The following is a 20260-nucleotide window of genomic DNA, read 5'->3' as shown; positions in this document are numbered from 1 at the left end:
CTAACATATTCCCTCTCCTACAACTCTTTGCGGGAGAAAGGAGACACTTTCATTTGTACTTTTCATCTGCCTGAGCTGGGGACATTATCTGTACCAACACGTCTTTGGGAGGTCACAACCAGGACTGGGCACCGTTGTCCTAACGCTGCCTACACACGTTGTTAGACAATCCCTGTCCTAGACAGCTTACCGTTCAATGGGACAGAAGTAATATTAGCTCTGCTTTACAGATAAGGAGCTACACAGAGAGCTTAGGAGGCTTGCCATTGTCCGAAGGAGCGTATGACAGAGGTGAGATTGAAACGGAGATCTGAGACCTTCGGAGACGCTGGGCCAGACGATCGAAGATAGGCGCTTCAGGACGCTGCTGTCTAGGCCCCACTTGGCACTCTGTGTGCCCAAACAGGTTAATTAAATACACTGCAAAGCTGGCCTCCAAATCAGTGCCATCACAAGACAATTTTTCCAGTCTCGGACACTCAGAAGAATGGCATGCCACTAAAAATCTCCCCAGGCTTCATCTTTGATGTCCAGTGCTCTGCTGCTGGGGGGGCAAGGTGGTGTGAACCGTGAGGTGGCATGGCAGCTCTTAGCAGGGGCACAGCAGTGAGGAATTATTGTTTTAGCAAGGTGAAGGAGGAAGGATAAACACTATCTACTACATGCTGATTCATGTACACGGGGAAATGGGCTGGGAAAGTGAGACACAAGATGCCCAATGTCTCAAAACAGCCAAGTCTCTAGATAAGAACTTGCACGGAGCTTTATCTGCTCTTGCTAGGGAAAGGCCCGGGAGGACAAGAGCTATATGGCTGAAGGCTCGCGCTGTTTGTACAGCCTTTTTCCATGCTCCCAAGTCTGTGTTATTAATCCTCTCATTTCTCTTCATATTAATTCCCTGATATCAAATTGTAAGAAGCCTCCAGAAGGGGATAAATGTAATGTTGGTGGAGCAGAGCTGAGAAGAGATCAGCCCCCCTGGGACAGAGGTAACTCCAACTGCAGGGAGCTCTAAAGAGCAAAGCCTGAGCAAAAGTGGTCCCGACATATCAGACACTCTGGGTGCACATGTCCACAGGGCAGATGACACCCACCAGCAACTTTCCTAATTCCCAGGCTTTTTGTACCAAAAGGCATTTAGTACCCGGACACAGCGAGGCTTTTAGCTGTGCTGCACTAAGTCTGCTCAGATAAAGCTCTGCCTAATACACGGAGGCAAGGACTGGGGCTTTTTGGTTATGCTATAAATACCTCCATCTTAGTTCCATTAATGCCTGGCAGCCCACACACACACAGGACTCAGTAAACAACATCCTCTAAAGCAGTGTAGAAGAGCAACCAGTATGGAAACATGAACACAACTTCTCTTTATGGGACAGCACTGACCATCACCGCCCAGTCACCGCGTGCACCAGCTCTCCCACCCAAGCAGGCAGGAGCCCGAGGGCTCAGTCAGATCCACAAGAATTACTTCTAATGATTTCATTAAGGCTTTTTTTTAAAATAATAATAGCACAACATTGAGATCAGAGACCAGAAATAAAGGGACCCCATGTGCCCTAATGAAATGCCCACCCTGTTTCCCCACCCAGACTGTTTCCTCTTTGGAAATCACTTATTTACATTGTCATGCTCTAACAATGTCCTGCCTGCGTATCCAAACAACAAATAAACCAGCAGAAACGTAACTGCATGCTTTGCCACAAAAATCTGAAGTATATGTGGAAAACTATGCTGTGTGTTTGTAAATACCATCCCGCAAGAAACATTGCAGCAGGTTTATATAATTTTAAACACGCAGTGTCTTTTAATCTCTGCTGTATGCAATAGCCTGTAGGAGCTTAGTGATAAAGCTTCCTATAATTGTGAAATTTCCTCCAGGCAGGCACCAATGTTTCCTCATGTGTTGCTAATGGCTTGCGGAATTAACATGGCTGTTTATTGTTATGCTGCACAGAAGGAAAACTGGCAGGCCTATGCCTGAACGTCCCTGCTACAGACAAGGATCTGACAGCACACTTTTACTGCAAAATAACCAGAGGAGGGACACCAAAAACATTTTACCTCCGATATGATCGTTTACTTTTTCTGTAGCCTTCTTTAGAGGGAATTCAGAATACTTCGTGCAGGAGAGAAATGGCTCTATTTTATATTCAGGGGAACAGACACAGAAAGGGAAGTGTTTTTCAACTAACAGCAAAAGCATAATTGACTTCTAAAATTTCCTGGCCTCAGATGACAAGCCCATCACAGAAACAGGTCTCTGGCTTCTAGATTTGCCTGTTAAATTGCAAAGCCATCCACTTAGCTTTTATTAAGTCCTCTTGTTTTAGAGCAGAGTGCTATCCCTCTAACTAGAATCCAGACATTTCTCCCTGGATACAATTTCTGTGCTTGTGCATGTCTGCTCTTCCCTGCCAATCTGGATATATTGTTTGTTTTTACATGTAAAAAACTTGCCACATTTTTTAATGATGACAGCATGTTTAGCGATGCGTAGCGCTGAGGCAGACAGCCCTTATTCCAGGCAGCGACATATGGGAGCAGAGACAAGCTGCGTACCTGAATCAGCGCTAGTACTTTATCCTGTACAATAGTGGGGGGATTATTCTTGGGAGAGATGATTTTCACCAGAACGCCATCTATGAAGTCACGGTTTGCCACTAAGACATGAAAGCGATGGCCACAGTTCTTCACACAGGTCTCCAACACCTACACACACAAAAAAACCAAAGTCATTGTTGGAGCTTGATCACACACACAGCAGCTATGTGGTTGGTTTCTGATTCTTTTTGTTTGTTTGTTTTAAATCTTTTGATAGGAGAGAGAAAAGGTAGAGGAAATTTTAGTCTTATATTCCCAGTTCTTCATCTTTTTACCCCAATATTGCCAAAAAGCTTCCTTCTCTGCACACAGATTTTCATGCAACTCACCTATCATCAATACATCGGGCACTTTTCTGATCCACCTTTGCTTGTTTTCAAGGTAAAGAAATACAAAGTTTTTTCCTCTTCAAAGCGGAACTTTCCAACTTGCACAGCTCAGCAGCCAAACACAGAGCATCACATCAAGAGCAGGTAAGACAGAGGACAACCTGTCACTGTGAGATATTACCGCGCTGTGACACTCCACCGTTGTCTATGTACCTGGGACACAGCTGGACCCAGTTGCTCTGAGCTACAAGTCATGTTTTCGGGTTGGGAATTCAGGTGAATGATCTTCACTCATTCAAAACACTCCCTTGTGAATGCTCTGGCAGGTTATACTTTGACACATTCTCCCCCTGCAACCTAGCTAGAGGCACGTTCCACTTGCCATTCAACTGCCATGGAGGAACAGCTGTTGATTTTTCTCTGAAGAACATGATTAGCATGGAGATAAATCCAATGCGTCACTTCTCCTCACAGCCATGCCTAATAACCGCTGCAACTCTCTGTCTGAGGGGTCTGTAATTACTCTGCTACTTCAGCTACTTTCATCAGCCCTGATGACACGGACTCATTCCTGATGAATTTTGCTCTTTCCTGTGCAATGGATAATCTCGTGGCTTGGTCCTTGGTAATCTGTCAAAATGACAGTCCGGGATAGGAAATAGCAAGAAGACAGAAAGTACAGTCACGCTTCATCAGGGAGATGCAACAAGAGCTCTGGGAAAGAATCGTACAGATCACCTGCCCGCAGCAGCGTAACTCCATCTAGTTACTGCTGCTCATTCCTCAGCCCGCTGCGGTGCAGAGCCCGCCCAACACCGCGCTTTCTGGAGCGCTGCATTACCCAGGACACCCCAGCTCCAGCCATCGGGAGGAAAGGTCACTGGCAAATTATCTCGCGCCTTAGCAGTGCTGCGCAAATGCACGGAATATAATTTACACTTTATTGAGGGAAATTAGATCAGCATAAATTAATGAGTCTCCTACAGAGATCCACTCACAAGGGAAACTGCGCATCAGCTACTTAGGAAGCTGAAAACACGGCAAGTTCATCATCATCACTTGCAGAAATGCCCACAGCTGCTGTCTTGGAGTGGAGACACAGTTGGACATGGGGGATGAAAGCAGAAGAGAAAGCCCCAAAGGGTACGGACCCATTTGGGCTGCTTAACTTTCCTCAGTCAGTACTTGGGGTGGATAAGAGCCCAGACAAAAGCAGAAATCAATCAAGTCAGAAAAATGCTATGCAAAGCTTCCAGTAACTCCCATCAAGGAAGCGAGGAGGCAGTTGGAGGGAAAAAGGCAGAGCAGTGACTGTTAAAGCAAAGAGCGTGCACGTTCAAGGGAGTCCCAGGAAAAAAACAAAACGACCAAAGAGAAGGGATCTGCTCTTCAGAGGCATTCCAGCCTGCCTCCACTCACCGTCAGAGCCAGCATGACCTCTCTGTAATTTTTGTTTCCATTCAGCCTCTTCTTCAGCGCTCGAATGGCATCCTTTGGGCTGAAGGAGAAACACGTCTTGTTAGACAGCTCACACACACTTTTCACATGCCATCAGTTCTGCAAACTGCAAGAAGCACAGCTTTTCTGATGCTGAAGGAGATGTATCAGAGCAGCTCTCTATTCAAATGGCTCAAATGCATAACACTGCCACACCGAGAAGAGATACACCCGCTGGAAACAAGAACCCCAGAGCACAGACTCGGTACCCAATCCAACAAGACGTGTTTCATGCCAGCCCTCCCAAGCAGAGACCCAGCTCACAGCGTGCTGAGTCTCACGGTTCTCTGAAATGCGTAAGGAAGAGGAGAATCAAACAACTCGTATGCAAACTATGAGCACCTGCCCCAGGCTCACCGCACCTCCTCACATGCTGAACACAGCACGGGAGGTGACTGACCATGAACCTTTCAAAGCAGGCTGAAATGGAGCATACCCTTCTTCTGTCTCGTTGATAATGTCACAGATCTCCATGTTAAGTGTCCAGTCTTCACTCTGCAGAGAGCCATCTGTGGCCTTTTCTGTAAAGAAAAAATATAGATATATATCTCTTTTCACATCTTCCTGATTAGGTACCTCAATCCATCTTCGGTTACCTTGAGCTGCAACTATCCAGTAAAAGAAATATAGGGAAAAAAACAGTCCCACCCCTCCCCACTGACTCTAAGTGATGTCAAACCTTGCCTCCTGATTTAGGGATCAGCACAGAGGTTTCCAGACAGAATCAGTTATCCCACATGCTCACTACCTTCAGCCCATCTGTGTGGGCTGCTCTTCAGCCTGCTGAATTCCTGGGAGAACAGGAAAACGCCAGCTAATTCCAATTTAAACTTCTCAGATGCCGCGCTGTGATTTGGCCTGTAGTGAGGAAGGCAAATCCCCCCCCCCACCAACCAGACCTCCTCCCCGGTTTAACACATCACACCTCCACATGGAGCAACGGGAAAGAGAGAACAACGTGGAGACAGAGCTGCGAAGCCCAGAATTTCAGTAGGAAAGATCCACCAGCACATGAGAACATTGAGCACATGGCAGCTCAGGTGGCATGGGAACCCCTTTTTGCCCAAGGCTCTTCACTCCTACACCACGAACCCCCCGTATCAGCTTGCCAGGGGCCGGGCACTGCGTCCCTCTGTCCCATGCCGTGTCCCCATTCCCCTCTCCACGACGGGGCCACGCACGATCCGCCTGGCTCCGCAGCTCCCAGCTGCATCCTCCCTGCTCACACGGCAGGTGAGTCACTCGGGCATCGCCCTGAATTCTCGGGGAAGGTTGACCTGTGGCACTGCGGCAGCGGCAGATGCCAACCGTCGGGAGTTTAATTTATAGACGACCGCACGAGGAGCGCAACCGTAACTTCAAGTAGTCAGTTGACAAGAACTATTTCCTCCTTGGGAGTTCCTTCTAAATCAATATATTTCTGTCGAGCGGTGCCTAGAACATCCCCTGAATTCTTCACACTTCTCGCTGGCAGCGTTCAAACCCTGTCTGCAAATAGAAATGCTGTAGAGCATGCCGCTGGCCTCAGAGACTTAAAAAAGGGGAGCTTTAACCCAAAAAGGACCTTCTCTTCCAAACTAGTCTGGGTTTCCTACAGATGCCTGGCATCCAGTTAAAGCAAATGGGGCAAACACAAGCTATTTTCCCCTCTCTAACGTAAAATAAACCAAGAAAAGGCTTCTAAACGTTTGAAGTCAGAAACAAAGCCGCAGGTACCATCTTCTCCGAGCGCCCTTCTGTCTTCCCATCGGATCCCAATCTGTCCCCAGCACGAGGCAGATTTTGTTTTAGAGCGCCAGGCTCCGAGGACTTCACACATCTCTGGTTCTGTTTACCAACAACGCTTTTTCCATTAACATTTTTATCGCTGTGACTGAGGACACAGACGCCCGCAGGCCACAGTTACGGGCTGTTATCTGCAAAGAAGACAACGTGTCTGGGTAACTCGGCTTTCGGTGACTTGTCCCCTGCAGACCAGCGGCTGGAGCAGCTCCGCCGAGGACAGCAGTGCCAGCACACGCAAAATCCAAGCGGAGGGTGCTGAAAAGAAGCCGTTTATCCCCAAATTGGAGGAGAGGCCGTGGGAAAGGCCTCCGAGGGATGCTCTCCTGGCTCACCACTCGCGAGGCCGTGCCGCACGGCATGCAGCTCGCCCTGCAGGGAGGCTGCGAAGCTCCCCGCCGTGGCACCGCAGCTCCGAGGCTCCTCCAGCACCTCCCGGCAGGGTTCACTCGGGCAAGAGAAACTCCCTCGGTGCGGCACGCTGCCTTTCTTCACAAAAGCAGAGCTGACAGCCTGCTCTGCTTTGGTTCTGGAGGAGCTCTCCCTGGCTACGTAAGGCTGCTCAGACAGCCGGCACACGAACCCTCCCCGCAGCCCGTTAACTCCTTTGTGACAGCTGCGAGCACCGCAGCGGCAAATCTGGGTCAGGCACGCTACGAAGGACGAGCCGCTACACATGACAAGTGCTCGTGGGCTCCGTCGCTGGAGAAGAGGCTAAAATTAGCTCCCGACTCTTGCTCCGAATTAAAAATTACCCGCGGGGGAAAAGAGCTCATTTCCAAAAGACAACTGCACGTCTCGAACCCACGCCGTCTCCCCCACGCGTTATGCTAACTACAGAACAGAAATGCAGGAGAAAAAAAAAAAAGAATTAAAAAAAAAAAAAGGTAAGCAAACTTTCTGGGAGAAGGGGGACGGCGCTGTCCCTCCCGTGTCTCTGAAGGGAAATGAGAGTCGAGGTCACCGGGGACCACAGGCCCTGTGCTAGCCACGGCGCCGCTGCAGCATCTCGGCACTTCGCTGTCTCCATCACAGCGCAGATTTTAGCCGTGGAGCAGCGCCACGTACGCATTTTGTCAAAATAAACCTTAACTAAATGGGCTTTACAAGAGCGATGAATGAATTGGCTGCTAGCGCAACTTTGTGCGGGATCAGCGTTTTCCACAATCATTTCTAAGAGGCGATTATAGCAGAAGCAGAGCCGATGAATATTGCTAAGTCGCTGCCTGATGTCAAATGCTGTCAAGAACACACAAACTCGTTAATATATTTTTAGATTAAGAAAATAAATCAAGTGCTCAGCTTAAGGAATACCCTCTGTTTAAGGCGTAATCTCTCATCCTGCAACCCTGTGCTCATAAATCCTTCGCAGCTTTGGTGACCACCTTCTCCAGCAGAGCAGATGCAGCAACTTTTTTATCTCGGAATATTAAGGGGGTTTTAATGGTAACTGAAGTGTTTTGCTAAGCAGCAAGGACTGCACGGAGGTGAAGGCAGATCACGTTCTGTAGCAATAAAGCTTTATGTACATTACCAGAACAAAATGCAGCTAATGAAAGTGATTGATACGAGCAGCTTCGCGCAAAGATGAATTCCTGCAGCCCAGAGAACACTGAACAGCTCCGCCTGCACTCTTCCTTAAGAGAAGCCCTCCCAGCAGATCTGAAACGCAGTAAATTAAAAATACTCAATAACCTGTCCAGGATCTATCGGACATCTTAGAAGCCGTGCATCCCTCTGAGGCTTTTCCTCAGCCAGCAAATAGATACGACTGACAAAATTAATCACATTTGGGGTACCAGCGCGGGACTGTGAAGGAGTGGCATGCAAATACTGATTGTACACGATCACCAGTCCCTCGGTCTCGTTCAACCTCATTAAAAGGCACCTCAGTGGCACTCGTCCACACCAGGGCTCTGAGATAAGACCAAAGGAATCCCAGGGTGGAGCACGAAATGTTAAGCCAGACAAGGAAAGAAGAATCCCAGCGGGAGCCCTCCCTGCCACTGCCCTCGCCGAACCGAAGGGTTTATGGCGTGGTTTAATTGCAGACAAGGGCAGGCAGCTCCCAGCCTGGGCGCTGAGGGTGCCCTGCGTGGCTTCCCAAGGGAGCACAGCTCCCACGCCGGGGCTGTCGCTGCCGCAGGGCCAGGAGCTGGCATCTCACAGCACAGAGCCACGGCACGATGGCCAGAGATGCTCTCCGAAACAAGACGCTCTCAGGTCCCACCACGTTTCCCAAATTAAAGCCCGAGCGTTGCGGTAGAGAGAAAGACAACCTGGCACTCCACGCCCAGCGTGCTGCAGACCTCGGACACTGCATGTGCACGCGCATTAGCTGCTCTCTAGTCTGCAAGGGAAAGGAGAAAAAACATGCTTTTTTTTTTATTTCACACCCTCCATCTGAGATCCAGCTTGTGCCCGCATTTCCAGAGGCTGCCAAATGGCAGGATGGCCGTTCCCCTGCTCGCATGGAAGTCGTGTACATCCAGGTGCTGGTCTGTAGTGGTCAGGGAAAGCAGCCTCAGCACACACGTCCCCAGCCAAGCCTCCTCCCAAACAACCCGCCCCGACCTGGCAGGTGTCACCAGGTGGAAGTGCCCACGTACCTGCTACCGAACGGGCAGGGCTGCAGGGCAGGACAGGGAGGGACCTTTAAATACAGGGGAGAAAACGAAGAAGTGTCACCACCCACCCAGGACCCAGCTCCAAAGGCATCTGCCAAAGCAATGCTAACCCTGGTTGTCCTCTGATGGGTACTCTCAGCCCTTCCAGACGCAGTCCGTGCTCCTTTTCCTTCAAAATCACCGTTTAATGTTGATGACGCTCCTAAAATCTCACTTTTTTTCTTCCAACGCTCCTCTCCGACCAGCGCGCTGAGCCTGCTAAGGGAGACACCCTGAAGGCGTTCATCAGGACTGAGCTGAGCACGTCTCAGTCCGTACACTGCTTAACTCACGTCCCGCACGCACGTCCGTAAAGCCAAGACTGAAAACCTGACTGCTGGAAGCCCTGGTTCCGGCACAACCGGGGTGAAAATCCCTCTGAAAGGGCTATCTGGAGGTATCAGCAAGTGGCTGTGGCGCTGCATAATGGTCCTGAAGGAAAAGGCAAAACTCAAGCGTTGCGCTAGCTACAGATTGCATTAACCGAAAATCTGGGAGCTGGGTTTTCTGCCCGCGCGTCGGAACCTCTCAATGAACAGAGCTTTGTGCTCAGAGAAATCACAGCTTTCTCTCCTGAGACTCTTCCAGATGTTGCTTCAGAGACTCTTGATTTATATGCTTGGGAAGAATTACGCACAAGGAAATAACACCTCCTGTTTATGCAAGAAACACGCACGGCCGTGCATAACGTTACAGAGACCCGAAAGCACAAGTTCTGATTTCAAATTATTGCCCTCCCCTCCGACAGCTCGGATCTGACTTCTGGTGTTCGAATGGCACAGAACTTCCTTTTTCCTTGTCTTGGAATATCCAAAGATTGCGGATCTGAAATCTTTGTCTTGTCTGTTAATAGTCCAGCTGCCTACCAGGGGTGCTCCAAGACTGAAACTGACAAATCAACGGGTGAGATGTGTTAGGTTTAACTGCGTGACAGCGAACAGGACAAGGCACGGTATCTGCAGGCTCTTACTCCCATCCTGCTGGCTGCTCTCCCTCCAGCTCGGCGGAGCTCTCTCCAAAGCGAGGTCAAACCAAAACGCTTCCAGAGAACGTGCGAAGGTCTTTCAAGACAGAAAAGTTTTGCAGAGCGAAGCAAAACACAGAGGATAGCTCAACAAGGGAAGAGCAGCTCTTGAATGGGATGATGACATCTCTCCTCCCAGCTGCAGCTTGCAGAGCTGTTTTGCTGTAAAGCACCACGAGGTTTTGTGGCTGCGTTTGCCTCTCAGATTCAACAACTCACCAACGACCGGCGCGGCACCATCAATAAGACCTGGGGCAGGACCACTTACAGAGAGCACAGAGACATATTTCGGCTGTCCAAGCGAAATGAAGGTAAGACCAAAGATCCTCGGCACTCACATGGCTCCCGAGCTCAAGACGTCTCGCTTGGAAGACAGGAATACACTAAAATAACGCACCTGGGTACTCCCGGGCCTCACAGTCCCTTCCTTTCCCTACCTTTGCTTTTAAGATGACAGTCACAGACACTTAGACATTACAGCAGTCAACAGGAGGGTTTTCTTCCTTCTTATCAAAAAGCTGCTATTAAAAACTGAGTGCGAATCATTGAAAATTCTAGATCAGAACTCCACTCCGAAGCGACTTGCTCATAAAAACCTGCCAGTTTCTTTGTACGGCAGCGCGGCTCCAATAGCATTTTTCAATTAGCCACCTCACTGCTCCAAGTCCTTTTTTTACATTCCTTATTTCACACTGCTCTGAAAATGCTGAGCTTCACACTTCCAAAGAAAAAGCCAGTCAGCTAGAACAAACGGGCTCAATCTGAACTGCGAGGCATTACAGAAAAACGTGATTTGGGTTGTACTGCCGCGGCACTGGTCACCCACTTTGACCGCTGCGATTTTTCAATTGATTTCGGTGATGCTTACATCGAAACTCTTTTGGATGAAGTCATCTATCCTCCACTCGTTCCTCTGCCAAAGTTGCCGGGGCTGAATAAATGAATAATCAAAGCCTGTAATGAGTGCAGACTCTACAATAAAATAAAATAACGAGGATCTGTGGCCGTGGATACGTACGACCATAAGGAGCATTTAGCTCGAATGCCGTTTGAAGGCACGGGGATAGACTGGGAACTGTCATTTCCTCCAATTAACTTTCAGATTTTCTTCTTTTTGAAGCTGCCGCCCGAATGCCAAGCTTCTCCAACCCAGCTCACACTTACCTGCACATAGGAATATGTAACATGCAATTATTCTGACTTCTGAGGACCACGTGGAATTCTCAGTTTTGTTACAACCTTCCTGTCATTTCGATATGCTACGGAAAAGACATCCCCCAGAAATTCAGCCTCCTAGGAACAGGAATCTACAGCTGATTAACTCGGCATAGCTGCGCAGCAGATTCAGAAGCAAAGCAAGGCGAATGGAGTAAAACATCTTCAATATTAACTGCTGAATAACAAAAGAGATTCCTCCTTTGTTCTCGTATCTGAGCCTCACCTGAACAAGAAGCAAACCAAAAGCCAAATCCCTGTGATATTACCAGGGTAGGCAGGAGAGCATATCAGCTTCACCAGCTGAGTTTATCCCATCTCATCGGGCCTGATGCATCTGCAGGCTGTAAGACCGGACTGACCTCACAGCACTACAGCCATCAGATGGACAGAAACGGCCCCACAGGGCACACAGGCAGTTCCTGGACTCGGATGCCGCTCATCTCAGGCACAAGTGAGGGTTTAGTCACAGTCCCAAAAGGCATTTGGAGTCTGGATCCCAAGCAGCTCAGTGTTTCTATACAATGAAGACTTTTAAGACTCCCCCATCAGCAGAAATGGTTGCTGCTGACAGCACGCTTCGCTGAACGACGTGTGTGCAAGTCACCCTCTTTCCAAACAGATGGCGGAAAAGAGACCACGGCTTCCTTAAACCAAAGCGGAATCCCTCGGACTTCCTCATTCTCAGCTTGAGAAAAACAACAGAAACTTCCTCCTGGGCACCGTGCACTCATGAAAGCCTACGCGCTGACCGTGCATAGCTGGCCTCCAGAGCTAGGGCGCACGGCAGCAGCTCAGCAAGGCATTTCCACTGTTCCCAGACATTTCACCCTAAAGTTCAGCCCTCTTCCAGCAGTGACCTTGGCAAGATCCCCGTCTCAGCGCAAAGCCACGGGATGCAAAGCGTGGCGCTTCTTCGCGGCTGACAAACGGGCGTCTGCTCACGGCAGAAATCGACGCGCTCAAGTCTTCACGCAGAAAGGCCAAAGCAGCCTTAAAACACGTGTTTGGTACTAATGGCTTTTAGTGGATTTGAACGGAGGCGTTCCCTGGGTGATGTACCGCAGGGGAGCAACAAACCCGCGGTCCTTCCTCGTGACGGTCTGTCCCCCCGCAGTGCCGTAGCGGCGCGGTGACGGCTTTGGCTGCACTTCCACACCTCTCGCGTTATCAGTGTCCGTCTTTCTTCTCCGGATGAGAGGCACAAGAGCTTAATTTCAAAGCTTGCGGATGATGAAGTGTTCTCCCTCGGATCTGCCTTTTTCTGAATTAGGCTGCGACGGCTGTAACTCATCCACGTGGCTCCACGTGGGAGAACTCACCAGCGCGCCGCTGTTTGAACGAGTCGGTGGTTATCTGCCTCTCTCCTCCTCTGGCCACGGACAGGCAGGCGGTGCTGTGCGCCAAATTACGCCGGCATTTGGTCATTGCCACAGGCAGAACCTGGATTTTAGCCTGCCGTTTGCCAAAGGGTTTTTCCATTGTTTCATTTATCCGAGGATTTTGGATGACTGCGGGCAGCTATTCGACAGTTCCTTAACTGAGAATCTCAAGCATTAAAACAGCGCCACCCCGAATGAATGATGCACGTTTACCAACACCAGGAGTACAAAATTAGCTGAGAGCTGAGCCTTTGGCTCTCCCACACCAAAAAAATACAGAAAGACGAGACGGATACTGCACAAAAGCTGTTAAATACCTTATCCGTATACCTTAATGTGTCCTAATGCCAAAAAAGCCTACTGCTGGAATAACTCTGTTCTTTTTATCAGCCTTAACTCACAGCTCCGAGAGAAGGGGCAGCTGAGAGGGGCGGTTTATTGCGCGTTGTTAGCGAGCATGCCTCAGGGCTGCATTGCCCTGGGTTTGCTGTTGGTAACAACCACACCCAACACCGCTACAACTTCTTACCCAAAGTTTGCAGATTGCTTTTTAAGACATCACCGCAAAAAAAAACGCAGGAAAACGATATCGTGCATGCAAAGCGGATGGAGGTCTGCGACGGTAAGAGGCTTCCAGGAGGTACGAGAGGGGACGAGGGATATCCTACGCGCCAGGACAGTTCTACCACCCAGGGCTGCCCGCAGCGCCGTGTTACAGTTGGATATCCCAGCGGCACGCAAGAGCGAGGAGGTGTCCTGATCTGTGACCACCTGCCCCGTTCGGGACTTTGGCAGTATCCAGCAAGTACAGGTGAGACTGAAAATAAAGTCTGTGGCAAGTTATGGATGATCAGGGTGTCAGGGAGCTAGATTTGAAATCTATCAGCTCTTGATGGCTAATTTTGTACTACAAGAGTAAAGCAAGTTCTAATAACTCACTTGGGACTTCACTACAGTACTTACAAGCTACGTGCTTTTCATATTCATAAAACAAAACTAATTGCCTTTCATGGATGAAATGTTCCAAGAATTTTTAATCCACGTCAGCTGCAAACTCTAAAAATCCATCCCCATGTATTTGAAACTCCCCCTCCTTGTAACACCCACTCACTTGTAACACGTTGTTTGCTGCAAACAAACTACAAGGCCAAGATAATCCATCAGGCGCCCACATCAGAATTCTTTCTCTCTTTTTACAGGTTCCTCCTGAAGTCAATTGCCTGCATTCTCACACGTGCTTAAAATAAACCGAAGACGCTAATTACATTTAGTGAGGGGGGGAAAGAGGCAAAAATCTTCCAATCCTACAACAAGAGCAGTTACAGGAACAACTTTACTCCTTCACGGCGGCACGCCACGGCACATTTCTTAAGTAGATATTCAGAGGAGATAATTAAAACGTGTTACGAACGGAACCAAATCTCGCAGCGGGACCGCTCCGCGTGCACATCCCCACACCCAGCACCCCCCTACCCACAGCTCCGGAGGTGAGAGCTGCGTCCGCTGCAAGCCCACGGTTATCCCACGAGCAGAGGGGAACTAGACGGCGCGAAGCCGGCAGCTTTGGAGGGCCGGCAGCTCACGTTTGCTGGTGTGAAACGCTTCAGCTCGCGTTTCGGTTTTGCGGCCTTCCTTCGCGCAGCTCCACCAGACGAGAGGCAGCCAGCTCCTACCCCATTCAGATCCTCCCGAACCTCCACGGCTTGAGGAGCGGTGCCCGGAATACACTCAGCGTTTTCTCTGCGGGAAGCGAGGAGAGCTGGCTTGCTTGCTGCTAGGTAGAAAGGGGATAGCAGGGGTAGCTGCTGCCAGCGCCGCCGTCCTTGCCAGCTGCCCCCTCCGACAAGCCAAGCTCCGTATTCCTGCACGAGCTCGGAGGCAAAACGCTTCCAGGCGACCTGCTCGGGAAACCCGAGTGTAAATCAGGCAGCGACAGACACTAACAAGATACATGTGCCCCATCCTGTCCTGCTTGGGCTGAGAAATGCGGGTTTCTTGGTGTCTAATAACCCCGTAACAATTCTCCTCCGTGCCTACAGCCCCATTTCTTACACATCACTGCTGCAGGTAAGCCTGAAAAAGACTGATAACAGAGAGTGTAAATACCAGGAGCTTATATCAAGCGTGCCCGCTTCTAAAACCGTCGTTTTTACTTTGCCATCAGTCCCCCTTCAGCCACCTCTGTGATCTAGGCACGCAACTGCAAAGTCCTTCGGTCAGAAACCGTCCCAGTACCTCCCAGGGTGCACTGAATTCACCTCTAGTACGCGACAGCGCGGTGCTGTGAGATACAAACAACGTAAATGTATCAGAGAACCACGGTGTACTTCTGGAAAATAACTGCATCGGTCCTTGGGCAGCTAAAATTTGAATGAGAACACGGGTTTGGAGCACGGCACGCGTGGCTTCTTTGTCGTGTGAGCATCCCCGTTCGGCAGGAAGCTGCCGGGAGCAGCTCTCCCGTCTCCTGCTTGCAGCTCGCTCCTTCCTGGAGGACGCCACGTGGTACGGAATATCACATCCCAAACCTAGCGCAGCCTTCCTGCAGTGCACAGGGCCAGGGACCACGCGAGTGTCACTGCTTCTGCTTGGGACAGAAACCCTCCTCCCCCCCCCGACCCGAACGCTGACCCGTTTGGGTTGTTTGCTGAACTTTAATCACTTTCCAAGTCTGACAGCTGCTCAAACTTAATTGCTCATTACGCTTGTAAATAAAAACTGATCTCACTCGCTGCTTAGCCAACCATCTCCCAGTTGCCATAACGACTCCTGGCCTAATAAGTGATTTCAGATTTCCCATTATTTGTACTCGCGGAACATTTCACAAAGGTGTGAGATCGCTCTTTTCACAAAAATACCCTTCTAATTAGAAGAGCCGAAAAATCAGTCGAGAAAGGGCAGCTCAGAGACAATCAAAACAAAAAGCAAGCTGTTTATTACAACAGCTTGAACATGAGAGGAGGGTGCCCCAAACCCAAATATGTGCCGGATCTTAACCCCTACCTTTCACTGCCAGTCCTCTTCTTATCACTCATACCTGTACCCTGCAGCAATCAGGACAGTCCCGGACAGCATCCGGGCAGTAATTGGTCCCAATGCAGAAACCAGTTTCAAGATTTGCTATGAATGAAATATCCCAGTACAGTTTGCACATCGTTTTCCTCTCCTGTTCCTAAATCTGAAACCCATGAAGCGGTCACATTCCTGATCGCTCTGGTGGAGGGGAACACTTCAGGGTTATGATTCTGGCCAGATTCATGCAAAAGGGAGAAAAAGGTTGTACCGGGCCCGGCGGATGGCCCCTGTACCAACTGCAGCCATCTCTGCTGTGCTATCCAAGATTTCCACGCAGAAATACTTGGACGAAGGTGTGACCTGCTTGACTTCAGGTCAACAGGACCTTGGGAGCTTTTACAAAAGGAACCCCTTCTGGAAGGGGTACGACATTGCCTCTCCATCACATCACTCAACGCCTTCCTTCAGGCTTGCCTTTTCAGACAGCGTCACTAATAAGAGCCTTAAAGAGACCTAAAAAATGTTATCTGCATCTCAGGAAGTTGTTGAACAATACAACTTCGGCAAGCTGCCTGTGGAAACACGGTTGTCAGCCTGAGAAGACAAAGCGATGGGGAGCCACGATCTGCGGCTGGCTGGTGGGGCTAGCGCGGAACAACGACCTCCCAAATTTGCTGGCAGAGCTGCTGAAGCTTGCAGCTCGTTTCATCTGCTCAAGGTAGCTCTCTGTGTGTGTAGGCAAGGAGGGACGTCCTTTTCCTTCCAAAAGGGAAATAAACGCAAAAAGCTGTAATTAAGAGATAGCTAAAGTCAGGGAAAAAAGCAGTCAGGAAATAGCGGATTTTAAAAAAGGCCTCTTTCTGCATTTACTCAGCTGCGCAAGAGGCGTGAATTCTTTGTTACCTGGGTCAAATACAAAGCTGGTCACACAAGCAGACTATGAAAATACAGAGGGTACAACATTAACAAAATCCTCGATATTGCTGATGACAATCGGGAGGTAACAAAGTCTTTCCAGCCTTACGAAAAGGAATCTGTGCTCGGCAAAGTTCTTGGGGTTCAAGCACAGTTTACAGCACCAACACGTGCCTTCATTCTGCACGCGGCTTCTTTGATCTGGACCTGAGCAAAGAATTTCTTCCCCAAGTAATCTAACCCAGAAGGCTGCCGAGGACCAGCTGGGAGCAGGCTGGCTCCCTCTCAAAGAGCACGCGGACTTACGAAGGAACCCAACGACTCAACAGGTTTCCCCGGAGCAGCTGATCGTTGAGGAGCGGCTTATCATCTCGTGCCTCCTGGTGCTCCCTGAGACCGTGCTGCAAACAGCGGGCTGCCAGAGGGTTCCCCTGAAGTGAGAGGTGCAGACACGCTGGTAAACAGCCCGTACGTACCACGCCAGGAGCTACCCGAGCACAGACAGGGAAGACACGCTGATGTATTTTTTTTTCCTTGCCTCATGATTCCTTCTGAACTGAGTTACTTCGTTATGGGGCCCACCGGATTAACCTGGCAGGTACAAGACAATCACAGAGGGAATATTTACATGTAAGGACAGCGCTTTCACCAACAGACTGAATTTAGTTGCACATCCCTTTCCTCAGCAAAGGAAAGGGTACGTATCAATTGGAAGATCCGGCTCCTTGAGCTACGGAAAGGCACGCTCACCCGCAGCAAGGTTCCTGCTCCACAGGGAAGAGACCAGGACGGAGCAAAGCCTTCAGACCGGGGTCTTTTGCCCTCCAGAGCCCTCAGCTTCAGAAGAGCCCTTTCCAATGGACAATAACCGAAACACACGAGCAAAACAGCCAGGGAGAACTGCCCGCAGAATGACTAAGCACATACGGAAGACAAGGCCCTCGAGCCAGGATTTTTATACCCAGCAACAAGTCCCCTCCGCGTAGCAAAGCGGTGTTTCCCCAGGGGGCTGCGGATGGGAAAATCCAGCCCAGGTCTGGCTGACCCGTGCGGTCCCGTCACACCGACACGGGGAAAAAAAAAAATCACTCAGGCTGCCCTCCAGGTTCACCCTTCAGGGCTCTTACAGCACTTCTCTCCCAGTGTGCAGGCTTTTTATCACCCACGCGTTAGGGAATCACCTAGGAAAGAGCTCACCGGGCCAAGTCCGCAGAGCACCAGGGCTGCAGGTACCAGGCTGGGAAGGAAAGGCAGGCTAATTTAAAAGCGCTCTTAATTCAGCTAAGGAAAACGCGTAATGCTTCATTTTTTTTCGGTTAAAATTGTTTCGGATGAAGTTTGCAAGCAGCCGGAACGCTCTGCGGGGCTTTTCTAACTCCGCCTCTTTCGTTAAGCACGTTTTCGACGCGCAGTTTCAAAGTCTGCCGAGTACACGAGCAGAGCAGTACCGAAGCGGGAACGAGCTGTCCTCACGCTGCGACCCCTCACGTCCAGCTTTGTACTGGAAGCATACGGAACACACACTTAAACGTACTGCGCCGGAGGAGATAAAACTGCATTACTCAGAAATACTCTCTGTAATACCTCCGCGAACTGCAATCTCCTTTTGTGCCCGTAGAATAAATCCAGTCTTAGGAACCCAGTATTAAAAGGCATTACACTAATTACCCCGCCTCACACATGCAGTTTCTCCAAGTTCCCAGATTCCCGACTCCGTACTTATTGGCTCCTGTTGTTACAGGATATCCATTCTCGCGCTTCATGGGGATTTTCCTTACGACATAATCCACGACCACGAAGTGAAAGCAGATCCAACTAGTATCTTAAAACTCCCAGCTTTTTCTCAGCCCCTCTTCTGCAGGACGGGCGTGATTCACAGAATCACAGAACTGTAGGGGTTGGAAGGGACCTCGAAAGATCATCTGGTCCAACTCCCCTGCAAAGCAGGATCCTCAGAGCAGGCTGCCCAGGTAGGAGTCCAGATGGGCCTTGAATATGTCCAGAGAAGGAGACTCCACAACCTCTCTAGACAGCCTGTTCCAGTGCTCCATCACCACCACCGTGAAGAAGTTCTTTCGCATGTCGGTGAAGAACTTCCTGTGTTCTATTTTGTGGCCGTTGCCCCTTGTCCTATCCCCACAAACCACTGAGAAGAGGTTAGCTACATCCTTCTGTCTCCCACACCTCAGATATTTATAGACATTGATAAGATCCCCCCTCAGTCTCCTCTTCTCCAGGCTGAACAGACCCAGGTCTCTCAACCTGTCCTCATAGGAAAGATGCTCCAGGCCTCGTATCATCTTTGTGGCCCTCCGCTGCACTCTTTCCAGGAGATCCCTGTCTTTTTTGTACCGGGGAGCCCAGAACTGGACACAGTACTCCAGGTGAGGCATGACCATGGCAGAGTAGAATCATAGAATATCCTGAGTTGGAAGGGACCCTTAAGGATCATCAAGTCCAACTCTTGACACCGCACAGGTCTACCCAAAAGTTCAGACCATGTGACTAAGTGCACAGTCCAATCTCTTCTTAAATTCAGACAGGCTCGGTGCAGTGACAACTTCCCTGGGGAGCCTGTTCCAGTGTGCAACCACCCTCTCTGTGAAGAACCCCCTCCTGATGTCAAGCCTAAATTTCCCCTGCCTCAGCTTAACCCCGTTCCCGCGGGTCCTGTCACTGGTGTTAATGGAGAAATTCAGTACGATCAGCGTGGGCTCGGGTGGCTAACAACTGGCCAGCTGCCGCAGCACGCCCAGGAAGCTTGGAGGAGAGCCCCGTGGGCGAGGACGACGTTCACCTTCCTGATCCAGCAGAAGCTGCAGGCACCTGAGAGCAAGGAAAGCTTCTGCTAGCTTGTACAGAGAAAAGCTGCCCTCTGATCAGGGCACGGGACTTCAGTGGGTACGAGTACCAGTAAGCGTCTCGGGGCTGTTTGCTTCGGTGCAGCGCACGGCAAGGGAGATGATTCGGAGCCCGGCAGCATCCCTCCAGCGCAGCAGGAAGTTTACTCTGACCTTAACTTAGGCAATTTGTGTATGGGGACACGAAAGCGGGAGCTAATTCTTGCTGCAGGATGACGGCGGGCTGAGCCCTGTCATACATCTCTCTACGCCTGCTTGGGGTTGGGAACTCGTTTAGTTAGAAGCCACTTTTATTCTAAGACCCATAAAAATGTGAAGATGTAAGACCTTTCTCAGGGTTTCTTAAGTGTTTCCTAAGAAGAAAGGAGAATAAAAAGGTCTCCATACATCTTGTCTCATTAAAAAAAAAAAGAGAGGGGGAAACAAAACAGCAGCTCTGCGCCACATTTATTACCAGTTTAACAGCCTTGAATGGAAACTGCAAATGCTTTGATAAAAATCAATTGGAAAGCTGTCTGCCTCGCTGCTGCCTCAATAAAGTGCCTCCGCATCCCTTGCTGAAACCTCGTTTTTGTAGCCTCCTTAAACAACGCTGCTCGTTAAAGCGCTGCGCCGGGCCCCTCCGAGGGAAGCACCCGGACCTGAGCCCCCAGCTCGAACCCCAGCAGGAGCCGGGGCTGCAAAGCGGCACCTCCTGACCAACGCCCTCAGCCCAGTAACCCAGGACGAGTTCATTTCTCCCGTTCCGTTAAAAATTAACTTCCAGGTCCCCGTGTAAGTCAGGTCCGGAGCCCTGCCGGGAGGCCTGTGGCTGAGAGCCAGACTCCACGTGCCTGCTGCCCCAGAGCCGGACCAGAACGGAGCACGGTGTCCCCGTCCGTCCTTCAGTTCCTCCGTCCATCCACGAGCAGCGCTGCCTGCGCTCAGCCCCACACACCCGAGGGTGCTGCGGGGCGAGGAGCGAGGCTCA

At 50.1% G+C, this 20260-nt stretch overlaps 1 protein-coding gene across 4 annotated transcripts in view; it reads right to left on the bottom strand.

Moving 5' to 3' along the window:
- The window catches only part of TOM1L2 (target of myb1 like 2 membrane trafficking protein), a 49326-nt gene that overhangs the window by 25369 nt on the left and 3697 nt on the right, over positions 1 to 20260 (bottom strand). For all 4 annotated transcript variants that reach the window (XM_035339383.1, XM_035339380.1, XM_035339381.1 and 1 more), the window contains 3 exons: positions 4867 to 4951; positions 4353 to 4431; positions 2563 to 2712 (listed from right to left, as the gene is read on the bottom strand). In XM_035339383.1, coding sequence (XP_035195274.1) covers positions 2563 to 2712; positions 4353 to 4431; positions 4867 to 4951 — 314 coding nt within the window. Of the gene's footprint in view, positions 1 to 2562; positions 2713 to 4352; positions 4432 to 4866; positions 4952 to 20260 lie in introns of those variants that run through there.

The sequence above is a fragment of the Oxyura jamaicensis genome, chromosome 14 (genome assembly GCF_011077185.1).
Source record: "Oxyura jamaicensis isolate SHBP4307 breed ruddy duck chromosome 14, BPBGC_Ojam_1.0, whole genome shotgun sequence".
NCBI lineage: Eukaryota > Metazoa > Chordata > Aves > Anseriformes > Anatidae > Oxyura > Oxyura jamaicensis.
This window is presented reverse-complemented; position numbering and strand designations above follow the sequence as displayed.